General features: G+C 39.1%; 1 protein-coding gene across 1 annotated transcript in view; it reads right to left on the reverse strand.

Annotated features, from left to right (window-relative positions):
* Positions 1-16,454, reverse strand: part of rgs6 (regulator of G protein signaling 6) — a 104,617-nt gene extending 88,163 nt beyond the window's left edge. Inside the window, exons 1-2 of the mRNA XM_042503388.1 lie at positions 16,397-16,454; positions 8,350-8,677 (exon numbers count right to left, since the gene is read on the reverse strand). Of these exons, the coding sequence (XP_042359322.1) occupies positions 8,350-8,556 (207 nt within the window). The 5' untranslated portion in view covers positions 8,557-8,677; positions 16,397-16,454. The remainder of the gene's footprint in view (positions 1-8,349; positions 8,678-16,396) is intronic.
* Between the last annotated feature and the right edge of the window lie 1,110 nt (positions 16,455-17,564).

A 17,564-nucleotide genomic window follows, 5' to 3' on the forward strand; every position in this document is an offset into this window, starting at 1 on the left:
TTTTGTACAAAGCATCGGACTTCAACACCTGAGACCACTGTTTCTGTCACGTCTACTACATCGACTGCTGTTAAACATGAAGGCAATCTATCCCTAACTCACAATACTATGACCATAACCTACAAAATCTAATAATCTCAACCAGATTAACCAATTGCATGATTTAACTTTACCACGGGAGTGACAGGTCATTCCCGTGGTAAAGTCAGAAAATATTGAAACAAATTGTTTTTTTTAAAGCTCACGGTAGTTGTTTTAGCAGAGACAAACAAATAGGGCTTGCTGGTAAACTTGGATGAATGAACATTCAAATAAATCCTGCCTCTCACAACACACTGGCACAAATAATGTTAATTGTGGCACCAAATGCAAAAACACTCTGCTGAGAGGGACCTTTAAGGCACTCAGGTTTTTGCAGCGGTGAACTCCTGCTGTGAGGGCAGCATCCGACAACCATCTCACTGTTGCTCTCTAACCCCCGAACTCTCTTTCAGGGCACGTTCCAGCAGCTCAGAGGAATATGGGAACAGGTATCTGTATAAACAGCTTGTTAAGTAAACAGGGCTGCAGTTCAACAGCTGCTATTGTAGGACTGGAGAGACCCGAGGATAATGAAAAAAGGTGCAATATGCTGGGATACACACACGACTGTGTACACACACAACCACACACACTCGCGCAGCAGCTCACACAAATACTCTGCATCCTATTTTGCCACCCTTTTTCTTTAATGCACACACGCGCACACACGCGCACACACACACACACACACACAGTTTCTGAGCAGATGCTGGCTGACAGGTTTGAATTCATGCTGGTGAAATGGTGAGTCAGCGCCCTCCACTCTTGTCAACAGCATCGAATCTCACCCTAATATCACCCTCCGTGTGTGTGTGTGTGTGTGTGTGTGTGTGTGTGTGTGCATGTGAATGTGGGCGTTGGAAGTTGAAAATGAAAAATGTAATCTTGTGGGAAGGGTCTGATACACACAATCATGTATTGTATGTTTAGGCTGTATAGATGTATGACACATACAGTTTTCCCTTATCTTAGATAGACACAATAGAATAGAATAGAACTACACAGAATAGAATGTGTGGAATAGAGTACGATAGAATGAACTAAAATAAAAGAGAAATGAGTATAGCAGATGAGAATGAGACATAATGAAAAAAAATAAAATATGACAGAACAGAGTATGACAGAACAGAATAAGATAAAAATAAAATACTATGACATAAAACAGAATAGAATATGGTAGAATACAATAAAACAACAATAGAATAACACACAGTAGAACAGAGTATGACAGAAAAGATAAAGACTGAAAAAGAATAACACAGAACAGAAAAGAGCAGAATGGAATACGACAAAAATAGAATAACATAGACAAGAACAGGGCATGATAGAATAGAATACGGCAAAACAGAATAACAAAGAACAGAAGAGATTGTAATAAAAAGAATAACATTAAATAAAACATAATGAAAAAGATTAGATTAGGGTAAGATAGAATAGACTAAAATAAAAAATAATTGAGTACAATAGAACAAGAGTGAGATGTAATAAAATAGAATAACAGAACAAAAAAGAGTGGAATAGAATAGAATAGAATAGAATAGAATAGAATAGAATAGAATAGAATAGAATAGAATAGAATAGAATAGAATAGAATAGAATAGAATATAGTGGACTAGAATGAGACAAAATAAAATAGAATGAGACAAAATATTAATAACAAAGGACAAAATAGAATATGATAGAAAGGCATAACACAGAACAGAATACAGTAGAATTTATTACGACAAAAATAAAACAACATAGAACAGAAGTGAGAATGATAGAATGGAATAAGACAAAATGAAATAAAATAACAGAGGACAGAACAGAATATGATTAAATAGAATAACACCAAATAAAACAGAATGAGAATGATACAATAAAACATACTATGACAGAATACAACAAGATAATTGTGTATGATCAAATAAATTAGGACAAAATGAAATAGCATGAGACAGAAGAAAAGAGATAGAAAAAGAATATTAGACTAGAATGTTAGAACTAAGCAAACACAAGACAGACAGATACAACCACGAAAATAATGAAAGGAAGGATGAAGAAGATGAGGAGGAGGCAGAAGAGAGTTGTACACCACTGTTATAGCAGATGATTGGCTCTCTGTGGGCCAGAGGCTTCACCTCTCGTCCTAATTACTGTTCAAGCACTGATCCATCAGCTCTCATGCTCCATTTTTCTTTAACCCTCTAATCACCAACACTGACCCTGCATCAGCTAAAAGTCAGAGCTTAAAATGCTCTAAAAAAAAATAAAAAAATAAATGTTTATCTTTTCAAAAACAGATGGTTTTCATGTGGAGGCTGATACTTTGTGTTGCAAATGTTTGTAAACTGTGAAAGGGCGGATGATTGATGATTCATCCAAAAAGACTAATGGGATTGCAATCCAGGACATACATATTTCATAAGAAAGAAATCCCTCATGTAATTGCAAATGCTGTGAATCAGTAGCTCAGCAGATGGGCAAGTATTGTTTTTGTACAAAGAGGGAGAATTTTGAGTATTTTCATGTAACTTTTGGAATAAGTAACACCAAATTTTATTATGGTATCACCATAGTAAGTGTTTAAGGGCTCTGCTTTAAGTGTATAGTTGTCAGTGCACTATAGTAGGTGCATTACAACTTATCAGACAGAGCGCTTTTTGCAGATATCAAAGTGCAAGCTGCACTGCACTGCCTTTTCTGTTAAAGCATTTTTTTCTCTTTTATTAAAGGCCGCTTGGTGTGTCTTTTCGTTGTTGATGATGCTGGCAACCCACAGAACAGCAGCACTCATGTAACATGCTAACAGTGGATCGGCAACGTGGAACATTTTTTGCGGACATTAGATGGCAAAATTCAGCCAGAGACTGTGTCGTATCAACTCGCTATGAGCTGTAAATTTACCACCTCACAGTAGAAGAAGGAATATAGTTTCCTCTCTTCTCTCCTCCTCTATACTTCCATCTAGGGACCAAAACATTCCCATAAGTACACTGCACAGCACACTAACAGAAAAAAAACCTCTCGACTTGAAGGAGTCTCAGTTGACTCAGGGGTCTTTGACTGATGAGTTAAATCTCCGACTTTCAAGGGGCAGCCTGAAACAAAACCAAACTTTTCATTCTTTTAAGGGCCCCCCTGACATTGGGACCAGAGTAATAAGTCCTAGTTTCCCCAAACTACGACCCCCTGTGTGCAGAACACTCTTGCAAAATGAGAGACACCAAGTAATGCAATTTTGCAGCGTGCAATACGCTTCACTCTCATTTAAAGCATCATCTGTAATTTCAGATACGGCCGACATTAGTTCACAATGAACAGCAGTGACACCTCAGATAACCTAAGCATTTTTCATTTTTCCAGTCAAAGATCAAACACATTTTACTGTGACATTTGAAACACTTGCCTACAGTAAAACCCATCTGACACATGTCAGATGTCATTGTGTGTTTATTTTCTGTTTCCTGTACTGTATTCTGTTCGGCCGTGTTGTTGTTATCCTGCCGGATGTGGTCGTCTTCTCCTGACAGCTCCCAGTGAGCTGCTACTGCTCGTTTGCACTGGAACAGTCTGGACAGTCTGTCTTTTCTAAGTGTGAATAACCACCAGGTATGTCTCTCTTATAAACCACTGGATCGCAGTTTATATTGTCATCTATATTATACGGTTATGTAATCACTTTGATTGGTATTATATACACTTAAATAGAGTTTTTGATACCGTGGCAGGTGGTGAATATGACATCAGTTCCAGATGTGCAGCAGCAGCCTCGCCAGCTACATAAATTAATCTAATAATCTGAGTGACAATAACAGCTTTAAAAATGTAATTAAAGTTATGAAACACAGTCAATGTTCCTAAAAAGATTTGTTATCATGTTTCTGAGTTTTTGTTTCTTTAGAAATGCAGCGTCTCCTGAGTGAGCGACAGATTAACGTCAGTCTGACTATGATTTATTCATGCCAAAATCCTACACAATGACCAGACCAGATACATTTAACACAGTAAATTGTGTCCACTAAAGATTTTTTTCGCCTGAAGTGACTGTACTTCTCTTTAAAACCTACAAGTTATATAACATCATATTCCAACTGCTGTTTCACTGATATTCACCTGAAATAACCTATTTACTGTGTGTAGCAGCCATGTGTTTGCAGATGCGCTGAGATCTCTGGCTGAGTTAGGTGCAGTAACTTCCATCTGCTCCTCTGATTCAGACTTCATCTTTCCCCACGTCTTTCTTTCTCCTCTCTCCTGCACTACTTTCCACAATTCCCTCTAGTTTATTTTTTTCCCTCCGTGTCTTTCGTTCTCTCTACCCAATTTCCCTTTTACACTCTGTCTTTTGCTCCCTAAACCCCCGTCTCCAGCCTGCATCAGGGACTCATTTATCAAACCCGACAGTGTCTGATGGTGTCTTGCAATTCCTGCTGTGCCTCCAGCCTCTCTCAACAGATACAAATTTTCAGAGCCTGATATACTACTGGTCTATAGTGAGTTCACCAGCAGCATAAATGCTCCAGTTATCGATACATTTAAATTATCCCTTTCAATTTCTCCATCTATATTTTCTTTTCATTGCCAGATTGATCATTGCTGTCCATTGAAAGCAGTGTTAAACTTTACGCACTTATGTGGCTTCATTTATCTCTAATGCTCAGTCTGGTGAATAAACTGTCGACAACAAAGGTCAGTGAATGTTTATGTCAGACACATTAAATCACACTGCAAAAATCAATACACCAAGTTCCCTAACTGCAACCTTTATCTAAACCTAACTGGAACCGTAGCCTGAGTATTACAGATGAAACTGTATGAAAATTTCATATCATGATTATAGTTACCAAAATGATGAAAGTTATCATGTTTAATCATGCTGTTGTTAAAATGTGTTAAAGCCCAAAACTACTGATACTTACACTGAAATTACTTCACTTTTGTGTTGGAAAACGCAAATAAAATTAGCAGCACTGTTTGTTTTCATAAACAAAATTATAACATAGCCAATACCTTATGTGAAAATATGAAAACTGTATCAAATGTGCCTTAACATTAAAGATAGCCTGTCTTTGAAATGCTTGCTCAAGTGTCTGTGTCACTGTAGATGAGGACGAGGGACCAGTAGCATCACACTGGGTTTGCCTGCTGCACATTATTCTGTAAACAAGTAAATAGCAAAACAAAGCCACGCTGCATGCCCTGCGCTCCTGGAGACTAAGCTGTTGATGACGTTTACCTCAAGTGTTTCAAAGCTTGATAATCAAACACAGATTTAAATACCATTAAAATTTGAGGTGGTAATAATAACCTTGAACATTTATCAGATTTATTGTGAAATCAGTAACAATTTCACCCAAAGCTAGAACCAACTCTAGACTCCTAAACAACCCTTCAAAGAAATGAGAATTGCCCTGAATGTCTGCACTTTCCAAAGGTGTCCTAAAATTATAAATGGCTCTAACAAAGATAGATAAAAAATAGCACAGACACTCAGAGAACAACACACACAGCTCACGTTTGGAAAAACTACATTCAATTTTGTAGTTTTGCAATGCTACATTTTCTTTTATAAATATGCAAAAAGCAAATTTATCCCAGTTACTCAAGTCCAGTGATTTGGATTCAACTTTGACTTAGACACTGACTTAAAAGGTACATATTATACTTATTTTCTGTTACATATTCAATTTTACAATACCAGGTGTCTGTCTTAGGTATGACCAAAGTTTTAAATAATGTGGTAAATGTATGTAAAAGTAATCCTTATGGGCAAAAACCTCAGGTTCCTGAATACTGTTTTCCCAAGAAAAGCTGTCATCGGCTCATGACAGATTTATACGGTAATCTGCCCCAGGCTGAAAGAGTGTAAGTGTTTTCTCTTTATGTAGACAGCACTGCTACATGTAGCTACATGCTAATGTAAGGGAAACATGTAATCTTGGTAGCTAATGTTGTTCATCTCACCCTGATTGATCGTATTCCTGCTGATCAATGTCAGATTCTGAAGATTCCAGTTTAGACACTTTTATTGGTGATTTTTCACAGTAGAAAGTGCCACTATACCCCCTTCTAGTCATTTCCTGGCTGCAGTAACAGTGCAGATGCCAAAGACATAGAAACGCTGACCAATCAGTGCAGACTGGACTTTATGGGAGGAGCGCTTAAAAAAAAAAAAAAAAAAAAAGCACTAAAACAGAGCGTTTCAGACAAAGAGTGAATGCAGGTGTTCCAGCACAGACAGTATGAGGGGAATAAAGTATTTTTGAACATTAAAGCATGTTAACATGTTCTGCTAGAAAAACAAATAATGAATACAAACATGAAAATGAGCACAATAGGGCCTCTTTAAGTTTTGCTTTGCATTGCTGCAGCACAAATCCCCTCAGGAGGCTCTACCTAAGGCTGCTCTGTCTTTATTGTGCTGTGGATGCTGTCGCTGTTTTGCATCCTAAACAGTGGGCTCCTAAAAATTCATTCGACTTCATCAACATGCTATAAAATGTGAATTAAGCACACACTGAGATATTTCTCATCTGTATGAATTTGCCTGTCTGCGATTGCAGAGCGATGGCATCTCTCTCCAAATGTTTTTTTGGTGTTCTGTTATTAACTATCAATCAGTGTCTCATCTCATCTTTCCTGCACAAAGTGTATTTTTGTAGTCATGACTCACAGGGCATCAGTGCAAACCCTGACTCTCTCTCTCACAGCTCATCTATCATGATAAAACACTGCAGGGGGGGATGATGTCTATATTCATATGTCCCTGCATTCATTTGCAGGCACAGATCAAGATTGCCTTTGGAATACATTCATTTCTTGACTTTTATTCAGTTGCAGATATGCAATGCATTCTATATTGATTCCCTATGAAGAAACAATATAGCCTTATTTAAAATGAGGTCAAAGGTCAGGGTCAGCCTCAAACAGCAGGCTCTTAGCCGGAGGGTTGCTAACCACACAGGAACCAAATCCCAGTCCTGTCCTTCCTATCTTCCATCCTGGCAGCTAATGAGCCAGACCTTCTGTCCACCTGAGACCAGAGCTGGCTCAGGTAGCGTCGCGTGAACCACTGCTGTTGTTCATCCTCTCATGTAATGGGTAACACAAATATCTGATCAATCCCACTGCTTGTCACAAAGCGATTCTGCTGCTTGCTTCTTAAACCACTCTCTACAAAAAATGTATGAGGTTGGCCTTCACTGATCAAGAGAAACATGTTGTCAGCTTTGTTTTTAATCCATCTTTCACTACTTACACCATCTGTTGAGAAATTTCAGATTCAGCTCAGTTTTCTCCAGAACAACATCAACAGTGTGGCTCCCTCCCTGTTTTGTGCTGTAAGACAATCTAGCAGAAATGACCCAACAGCTCAAACTGATGGATGAGAAGCTCATACTCGTAACAGTGCCAAATGTAAACATTAATGGCGTCCTCCTCAGCTGAGCTGTAACGTTAGCTCAATGATGCTAGGTGAGCTAGCAGTAAATGCACGTTTTCCTCTTTGTTGTGATACAGTTTGTGGGTGTAGTTTGGTAAAAAGAAAATTGTTCCTCAATGAAACTGCTCACAACAAGGTCTGTGTATTATCTTTAGTAAATGGGTACTGATATCTGGAAAGAGACATTGCTGTTGAGTTTTTCAAATGTACTTTTGGCGCTTTCAGCACCACAAGAGTGCCACCTGCTCCCATTATATTAGACAGAAGACAAACATCTCTACAGCCGATATCTCCAACTCACACCGAAACAATATATATTTATAAGTAGCATTATGGGTAAGAGGTGGAATATATTTCTATTATTTGGGGTTGAAATGTCCCTTAAAGTTAAACATTTATCTGTGAATTTGCACAGTACCGTGAAATATCCATGGTGACATTTTAGCTGAAAAAGGACACACACACACACAAATCACTATGCAATGGTACCATCGTTTGAAAAGGAAAGGAGAGAACACTACACAAGAGCACTTTGAAAGGACTTTGCCTGACTGTGCTTTTAAATCTTCTACCATGAGTCTGAAGGACCGACAACAAATTTACCTCTTCAAAAGTAAAACCTTGGACTCAGATAATCATGTCATTGTAGCCATTTAAACTCTCTTCCCAAATTCTGTTTAAAAAAACATAAAGTAAAAATGACTGAAAAACTGCAGGTCACTGAGGCCAATAATAATCGAGGCTCACACTGAACTCCCAGCAGCCAGATGACATCCCAAACTTCCAACCATCCATCACTTTAAAAAACAGAGTTTAAAAGAACAACACTTAGTTTTTGCGCCTACCTTTCTGTAGACAATCATGTTAGGGGAGTCATCGTCCGGGTCCACGCTACTCATGGACCTCATGGACAGCAGAGGTCGGCTCGGGGTCGTCCGGACACTCTCCTTCGGTTCCTCGGACCCTTCATCAGCCTCCGTCGTCTCCACACTGCTCGGCTGCTCCTCCTCCTCCTCCTGCTGCTGCTGCTGCTGCTGAAGTGCCTCAGCCATCTCTTCAGGCTCCCGGTCAGTCCTCTTCTCCTGTGTTAAGTTATTCTCTCTTCTTTATCTGTGGCAGTCTTTCTCTTCCTCCTTCTTTATGTCCTTTCTCGCTCACAGTGTCTGGAAGTTGCTGTAGGCAGAGAGAGAGAGATGGATTAAACAGAACAACTCACCACTGGGCTCCAGCCTCCCATCTCTGCCTTTTTTCTTGCCTTCTGTCAGCAAGGACAGGATGGATGAAATAAAGGCATCACAAATTCTCCTCGTTTTCTCTGTTATCTCGTGTCTGCAAACCCTCCTGCTACACTGTCACCTGAGATTGAAGTTACAGAAGAATAGAGGACATCATGTTTAAGTTTTGCTCTTTTTCTCCCCATGCGGCTTTTCTTCATCTCAATAATTTATGAGACATTAGAAGAAACATTGCAAGCTTATTTGCCATCATAGACCGTGATATTAGAACTTGTTTTACAAAAAAAAGAGCAGGAATGCACTTATTTACTCAACTTTTTACAATGACTGATGTTTTTAAAGGTAGATGAAAATAAGATAAAAATGTCTCTTTGTTCGGTTAAAATTATATATGGCATTATGTACTTTTCAGAATCTTTTTTTCTTATTTTTCATTTCAAAACATATTTTTAATGGTCTAATTTAGTTAGTTTTTTTTCTCATTCAGGCAGAAGGAATTTTTCAAATCTTTCGGCCTTTTTCTTCCTCCCTGCACATACATCTGTACATTATCATTTGTGTTATTTTAAACTGTAAAAATCCACAACTTAAAGCCATAATGACACAGACTAAAGTAAAAGCACACAGAAAGCATAAATTGTTCAAATAAAATTCTCACAGTGCCAAAATAAAACAGCAGATATAGTCAGTCACTTTCTGTAACTGCTTGTCCTCGTAAGGGTCTCAGGGGGGGCTGGAGCCAATCCCAGCTGTCATCGGGCGGAAGGCGAGATACACCCTGGACAGGTCGCCAGACCATCACAGGGCCGACACATATAGACAGAAAACCATACACGCTCACAGTCACACCTAAGGGCAATTTAGAGCCACCAATCAACCGTAATCAACAGTAGATATACTTTCTTTGTACTTTCTTTCCACATTTCTGAAAACGAAAGTATAAAATCACAGAGTGAAACACCAGGGGCGCGTTCAATCTGAAAACGCTGTGCACTGTGCATTTTACAGGCTGACCATCGCGTTTCCTCAAAACAGAGCAATGGGTGTTAAGGTACGTCTTATCTTGTTTGGTGAGTGTGTCAGAGGCGTCAGCCAATCAGCTACATACATAAACTAATGTCTGGTAAATCTGTACTTTTTGTACATACAACTTTTGTTTTTATTTCACTCTTTCTTTGGCTATGTAACGTTCTAATGTTTGTCATGCCAATAATGCCCCTTTGAATTTAGTTAAATTAAACCCACCTGTGTTAAAAGGCAATCCAGTGTGTAGGATTTATGGGGATATATTGGCAGATATGGAAATGTAATAGGTAAATCATCTTAAGTGTATATTCACTCAAAAATAAGAATCGTTGTGCTTTTGTTGACTGAGAATCAGCTGTTTATATCTACATAGGGAGCGGTACCTTCTTTATGGAGACTGCAATGTTGCACCACCATGTTCCTATAGTAGCCAAAGAACAGACAAATCAAACATTGGCTCTAGATTCGACCATCTGCGTTTTCACGTCGGCCGCCGTAGTTTGCAGCCCCTAACTTATGACCAGCTTTGAGAAAAACACAATTTTTTTATTTTTATTTGAAAATGCTTTTTTCAGTGTTCAATACTTTAAATCACCAGGTCCGTCCTTTTTGGGAAGAAGCTGACCTCTGCGGATAAATCAGGCCCCAGTATGACCCTCTTGGACAATGAACATTTTAATGAGGAAAAGTTTTTAGCTGGTTGCAATCTGCAATCTACACCACTGGATTCCAAAAAAATCCCTTTAAATCTTAGACTTAAAGGGAAGACTTGGCTATGTTTTGTCGGGCGCATAGTGCACACGCACACACACACACACACGACTGGCATCCCATCAGGCCTGTCTGCTCTTTTCCGATGGTCGGAGAGCTGTCAAAATATTGATGCTTGTGGACAGATGAGCTGAGACAAAGGGAGAAGAACAACAACAGAGGAGGAGAGAGGAGTATAGAGAGAGGAAAAGAGAAGAAAAGGCAGTATGGAAGAAGAAGAGAGTAAAATGAGAAAACACGGGAAAAAAAGATGATCCAACAGATCTGTTCCTCCTCCTAACTCTATCTCTCTACATGCCTCCATATCTCTCTCCTTGTCAGACTGAACTAGCATCACTGTCCCCGCGTATTACATCCCAACCATAACTGGGACCAGTTCTCTCTCTATTTAGCTCGTCTTAAATGAAAGCCGAAATTGCTTTTCATTTCCTCATCATAGCACATTCATCTCCAGCCAGCTGGTTTCCTTACTGGCTGAATACAACACCACAAATGAGCAAGAGAAGGTTGTGCTAGGGAAAAAACATATTGAAAATTTAGGTTAGTTTCTTACTTACCTAAACTCTGAATGCAAACCACGCAAAGGAAATTTAGGTCTTATCCAGTATCAGCATTGTTAAAGTTTACAGGTTGCAAAGGTCTTTTTTCTTGCAGTTTGTTGGAGTTGCTTTGAAAATTACAGTTTTTTGTCCATTGTGTACACACAAAAAATGAATTATGCACACAATTCTGAAAACCTGGAGCTTTTTTGTTAACAACAAGACTCCAAACTGTTAAACTTAACAGAAGAAAGAAAGCACAACTTCAACGTTTTAACACAAATAAAAATTCCTGATCACATCTTGCAAAACTCTGAGCACAACATCTTGAAACATTTGTTTACCTGAAAAACACTGGCCTCATGTGACCTTTGCTGTGATGGGAGAAAAAGCAGCAAAGACAATAAAAAGTAAGGCATATGAAAAAACATTTCTTTTGCAGTCAGTTCAATCAACTGAAAATTTTTATGTATTACAAATATTTGCTGTTACCTTTTTGCATTTGTGCACTGATTTACATCAGCAAAAAGACAAACTAAACATTTGCTTACTTAACTGTAGTGTTTCTCATTTTAAAAAAACAAATCCTCCTCCCCACCCTCACAAATGAAGCCTGCTCTCTTGTTTGCAGGCAGGTTAAAGTAGCAAACCAACACACTCGCAGTGAAAAGCTGCAGTGCAAGGTGGCCAAAACATTGATATGTGGAGGATAGAGGGCTCTGCACACTTCCTGGACCTTCATCTGGCAAATGTTTGACAAAAAGGACCTCAGACCACGCCTGCCCTCTGCCATGCAAGTGCTCATGGGAAATGCAGTTCACATTTGTAGCTCCCACGTCACAGGACATTCTGGTGATGCAAACTCATTAAAACAACAATAACAACAACAGAGGATACATTTATTTAAAAAAAAAGCAACCAGGAAACAAAAATTCAAAAAGAAAGTTCAACACTAACAATCTAGAAAGTCGTCATAAAGTCAAGTATAAGCTACACAAACCCAGTAAAGTCGGTTTAATATCATAATAAAGTGTTTTTTTGGCTGGCAAGTCACCTGCTGGGGTACCCCAGAGGAACATTAGCTGCTGGTTTGCTGATTTATAATCTGATTAATCTGTGTTCATATATGTATCTAATGCTGAGCATAAACGGGCTTTAAGAGGTGAAGGTAGACAGATTTTGTTACCTTTGTTACTAACTTCATATGTGTCATACAGAAATGAGAGTAATATTCATTCTCTTCTCAAAAAGCAAATAAGCTGGCATGTTTCTGCCCAAATTTTGTAAGACTGGCATTACCTCTAAAGCTCAAAACTTAACATTTGTATCTCATTTGTTTCATCTGAGCACAAACAGTGATGACAGAACAAAAACAATTTGGGAAGTTAAAGGAAGTTGCAAATTTGCCAGCAAGACAATGTGAATGATCACATTTTCAAAAAATATTAACTATTCCTTTAAATTGCATATTTCCCCCGCCTGCAAACACATAATCCTGGCTATTCCTGACACTGTTATTATTTGAGTTACAGTTGTTGCACATGACTAAATCAATATTGAACTTTTGGATGCAAACACAATCCGTTCCACTTTTCAGAGCTGACTTCTAATGTTGGCTGGATGTGAACTCATTGCTCATTTCTGTGTGGATGCACATTGTTGTTTGTGCGAGTGCATGTGTGTCTTTTCTATTGGCACAGGCATTTAGCTCCATGTCAACTGGCTCTTTGGATCAATACTCTCATCAGCCAGCTGTTTGTGCAAAGCTGTGAGAGAACATTCAAACAGAGCGTGCATGTTTGAGCCTCAGAGGGCTGCTGAGTGTAAAGACGAGAACGTGTTAAAAATCCAAATGGGAGAGGAGTATGATGCTTTTCAGAATCGATGGCTTTCAGCCTGCTGTCTTCATTATCGGCACACCATCTGCTTAACAGGTATTCCAGCTCAGAATGAATAGAAATGCCTGAATTGTTGCCCAGTAACGTTTAAGTTCACAGTCCCATGCTCCATCCTGCTCCTGGATTCACATGTAGCCCCACTGGCCTGAGATCAATATCTCTAAAGTGATTTGACTTTGACTTTTGATTTTGCATATAAATGAAATGTTCGGGTTGAATAGACTTGTCTGATCGGCCTTAATCACAACGTGATTTAGTGATTCAGAGGAGCGTCTCATCCTCTCTGTTTGAGATTCTGTAGTCGTCCTAACTGCTTCGATAAAATCACAAAGTCAGGTGTTGTCACCTTGACAGAGAAATGCAAACACATCCGATGTAATATCTAATCTGTCTTTCTAAAAATAGATGAACATGAGGATGCATAAAGATCCTAGTTGCTCACTGATACCGGGTGGTGAAAAGGCTAACAGGAATATAAAGCAATCACAGTGAAACAAATCCAATCAGTACGAAAGAAAGAAAGAAAGAACCTCTGGGGCTGAAAAATAAAACTGAAGTTAACACTGAAGTGTCGAAAACTGCAATTCTTTGAACAGTCACTTGAGGCTGACTTCGCATTCGAGTCATTCCTTATAGATCCCCATGTTAAAATGACCAACTTAACGGCAGAAATAAACACTTTTACAGCCTGGTACGACTGTACAGGAGGTACATTTTTATACATCTCATCTGTTCTCATCTAAATTTTATTAAGGCTTAAAGTTACGAATAATTAAGAGCACGAGAGTAACCGGCACAAAAATTTAGGGTTATACCTTAATCACTTATTACTCAATGTAATACTTCTTCATTAGTAAAGCGCAATAAGGACAAAAGGGGAATTATACTCTGAAAGCCAACTAGTTTGCTTCAAGTGGTATGATTTCCCACAAAAGGTAATGCACCCAAATTCTGGAGACGTGTGATCAGAACAGTATGAACTTTGAGTGAATTTTCTTCCTAAATCTACTTTATTTGCCTAAACCTTAACTGTAACTTTACGTTGATTATGCAATACATCACCTACATTATATCATTCGTGGGGCGCTGGGGGATATCATACGAAACACTATATGAGGATACCTTAACAAACTAGTTCATCAAGTGATGACTAAAAAAACATTTCTTCCTTTGAGATTATTATTCTTAATTAACCTTATTACGCTCCTTCCTTCTCATGACTCACTGTGATGACAGGATGCAGATGCAGAGCTAGACTTCTCACTGTTAACACTCTGCTATCATTTCCCGTCCACAGTGCTGCACGCACCCAGTTTTCTTCAGCACCCGTCCTCTACACTCCAGGCGAGACTGGATGAGGATGTGTGGACGTTTTACACTGACAGGTGGTTGTAAAATAAAGGACACCATTAGTCCAGCAAGTAGCCATCCTTTCTGCCCGGGGGGCATAATGATAAAGACTTTGCTGCCAAAAAGGGAACAACCAAAAGCAATCCAGTCCAGCAAAGTCTGAAAGATTACCATTCACACCTACAGGTAATTTAAAGTGACCAGTTAACCTCACGTGCATGTCTTTGGACTGCGGGGACTGACAATCCAGGAAACATTCACACTGCCACAGGGAATACATGCAAACTCCACACAGAAGGCCAGTGGATTCAAACCTGCAACAGCACTGACCACTTTACCACCATGCCACCCAGACACGTCATTTTGTTTGACTGATTAAACTATGTTACATGATTTGGGTAGCGCTAAAACAACATCAGTTCCGTGTCACATTTATTCTAATATTGACAAAATTAAGTCGAAGGGAAACTTGGATTTTTTTGCTTTGCACAGATCGAGTGCATTTTAGAAAAACTCAACCAAATTGGCAAACAAAATGTTGGCCTTGTACGTGTCTGCAAACCACAGATATGCTTTTATACATTTCATATGTTTATGTGTGTGTATGTTGCTATGTTGAAAACCCAAACTGTTGCAGGAAAGTTGAAGGCGCTCTATTTAATGTACACTAAATAATGTATTGGGTGGCTTACACTGTATGCTGGAGCAACAAGTACTTAGTACTTAGGTACTGTACTAAAATACAAATAAATACAAATTTGAGGATTTTGTAATTTTTACTTAAGTCTGTTCTTTTCATGCCACTTTATACTTTTACTTTACTAGATTTCAGAGGGAAATATTGTACTTTTTACCTCACTGTATTTGTCAGACAACATTAGTTACTGGTCACTTAACAGATTCAGATTTTGCATTCAAAAAGAAAAATAAGAAAAGTTTATAAAATATGATATTTTCTTATAAATTAAACAGTTTACACAAGTACAACTGAAATGATTAGCTGATGGATCAATTAGCCGACTGACAGAAAATTTGTCTGCAACTATTGTTGTTTGTATTGCAGTCATAGTATAATTTATTTATTGATTTATTTTTGTATTGAGCACTTTTAATACTAATTAATTACATTTTCCCGATTATAATTACTAACATTTACTGAAGTAAAATCTTCCATACAGGACGTTTACTTGTAACAGAGTATTTTCACAGTGCGGTATTTGTACTGATTACCCCTCTTACTTCCATTGGAGGGTGTCCCTATACTTTCAATCATAATGTCAAGTCAGACAGAACAAGGCATGACAACATTAAATAAAACCAGGCCACAGGCAGACTAACTCTCCAATATACTTCATCCCCACTGAAAAAATCATCATGTGATGTTTATCACAAGAATAAAGCTCAAATCTCCAACAAGATAGAAGTTTGTAGAAGTTGATGTATGGTGGTGATGCACGCCTACACAATAAACAAGGTTTATCTCCAGCTCCAACAGCTGTGGAGGGTCTCTCTATCCTCAAAAACCTCCCCAAACACACAGAGCCAGCAGCGCTGCAGCCTAATTTAGACTCTCTGGAACAAACACACACACACACACACACACACACACACTTGTAGTCGTTTTCCATGGGTCCAGTTGCAGACAGCGTTTTCTCCAAACACCCAAAAATGCATGGACACCCAATAAACACTGAGACACTGTGCTGTGCACACCTCACTGTGTCTCTCAAACACACATAAATTCATATCAAATTCAGCGTCTTTCGAGTGTAACTTAACTAAGCGGCCAAGTGCAGACTCCTTTTAATCACAGGTGGGAAAACGTCTCTCCGGTGCACACGCACAACCTCCGCGCGCGCGCACATCTCGAACGTGCTCAATGCTGTAACACCATCCAACCGGGTCTTCATCAGATTAACATCGCAGTACCCACAGCGTTAACACCATGGAGCACGTTAAAGCGCACAGCCCAACACAAATACAGCCTTCTTGCACACAAATTCTTAAGGCTGCTCTTCATTATTTCATTCATGCGCACCTCTCTCCTTCACCCCTACACCCCGTCTTCCTTACCTCGGCGCTGGCGTCTCTCTCGCTTGGAGCTCCGGAGCCAAAAAAGCGGCTTCAACGAGCCACCAGAGCGCTGCGCACTGGAGAGAGAGAGAGGAGGGAGGGAGAGAGAGAGGAGCTGTGGGATCAGAGGCAGCTGCTGCTCTCTCTACCACCGACATGCAGTTGTTCCTGATTTGTGTGTTTTTATTCTTGCATTACCGACAATGTGAGGACAGCTCCAACATTTATCACATCAGTGTATTAGGGGGTTTTCCAGGCAAACGTCCTGCCCTGATATCTTGTGAATGTACTTTAAGACACATTTTGGGATGCAGGGATGCTCAATGGGGTTCCCCAGTTCCCCCTGTTTGGTGGGCTATGTAAAAGTTGGGGGACACACTGGCAGAAATGGCAAATATGTTTTCTTGCTGAAAATAAGAATCGCTGTTTTCATTATCCTAGAATGAGCGGTCATATATCACACCACTGGGGTACAACGAACACCTCATCCCATCAACATATCGCCATAAAATGTAGACAGGTGGATAGAATTAAGTCATGCAAAAGAAGGAGGTGAATTTGTGCATTTTTTGTGAGCACAAAGTTTAAAGCAATGTCTCAGCAGTACAGTTTTTAAACGTTGGATGATAGAATATGAAAATGTTCACCAGTTAAGAGTAAAGTTGTTGTTTTTTTAAAATGACAAGCTCATTTTTCAATTAGCTTAATAAAAAAGGGTGGTTCAGTTCATATAATAACTAAAAAGAACCTGTTATATAGAGATAACTTGAGATAACTGAAGCATCGTGTTTTGCTTCCATACTTTTTAGGTTTTGCATCACAAATGAGAGCAAAGGACGCAATGATGAGACAAATGCACTCATAAGCTTTATAAAATCCACTGAAGGGTAAATGTTCTGGACTCTTTTCCTCATGCAACAAAGCAAGAAAACTTTCTTCCACTCAAAACCTTTCCCCAAATTCACCCCTTCCCCTTTTTTTCTCACTAAGTGTAATCTTTCCTAATTCCTCATCTTGAACAGAAACAGGTCTAACAGCTCTGAACCAGGGAGCCGCAGACCCGGCAGATAAACTCTGAGCTGATGGGGACTTTTGGCCGTGCACCGAAGCACATCAAAGAATCTGATGCAATGATGGACTGTGGGAGGAAACTGGGTGCTTACTTCAG

This window comes from Plectropomus leopardus, chromosome 16 (assembly GCF_008729295.1).
Source record: "Plectropomus leopardus isolate mb chromosome 16, YSFRI_Pleo_2.0, whole genome shotgun sequence".
Lineage (NCBI taxonomy): Eukaryota > Metazoa > Chordata > Actinopteri > Perciformes > Serranidae > Plectropomus > Plectropomus leopardus.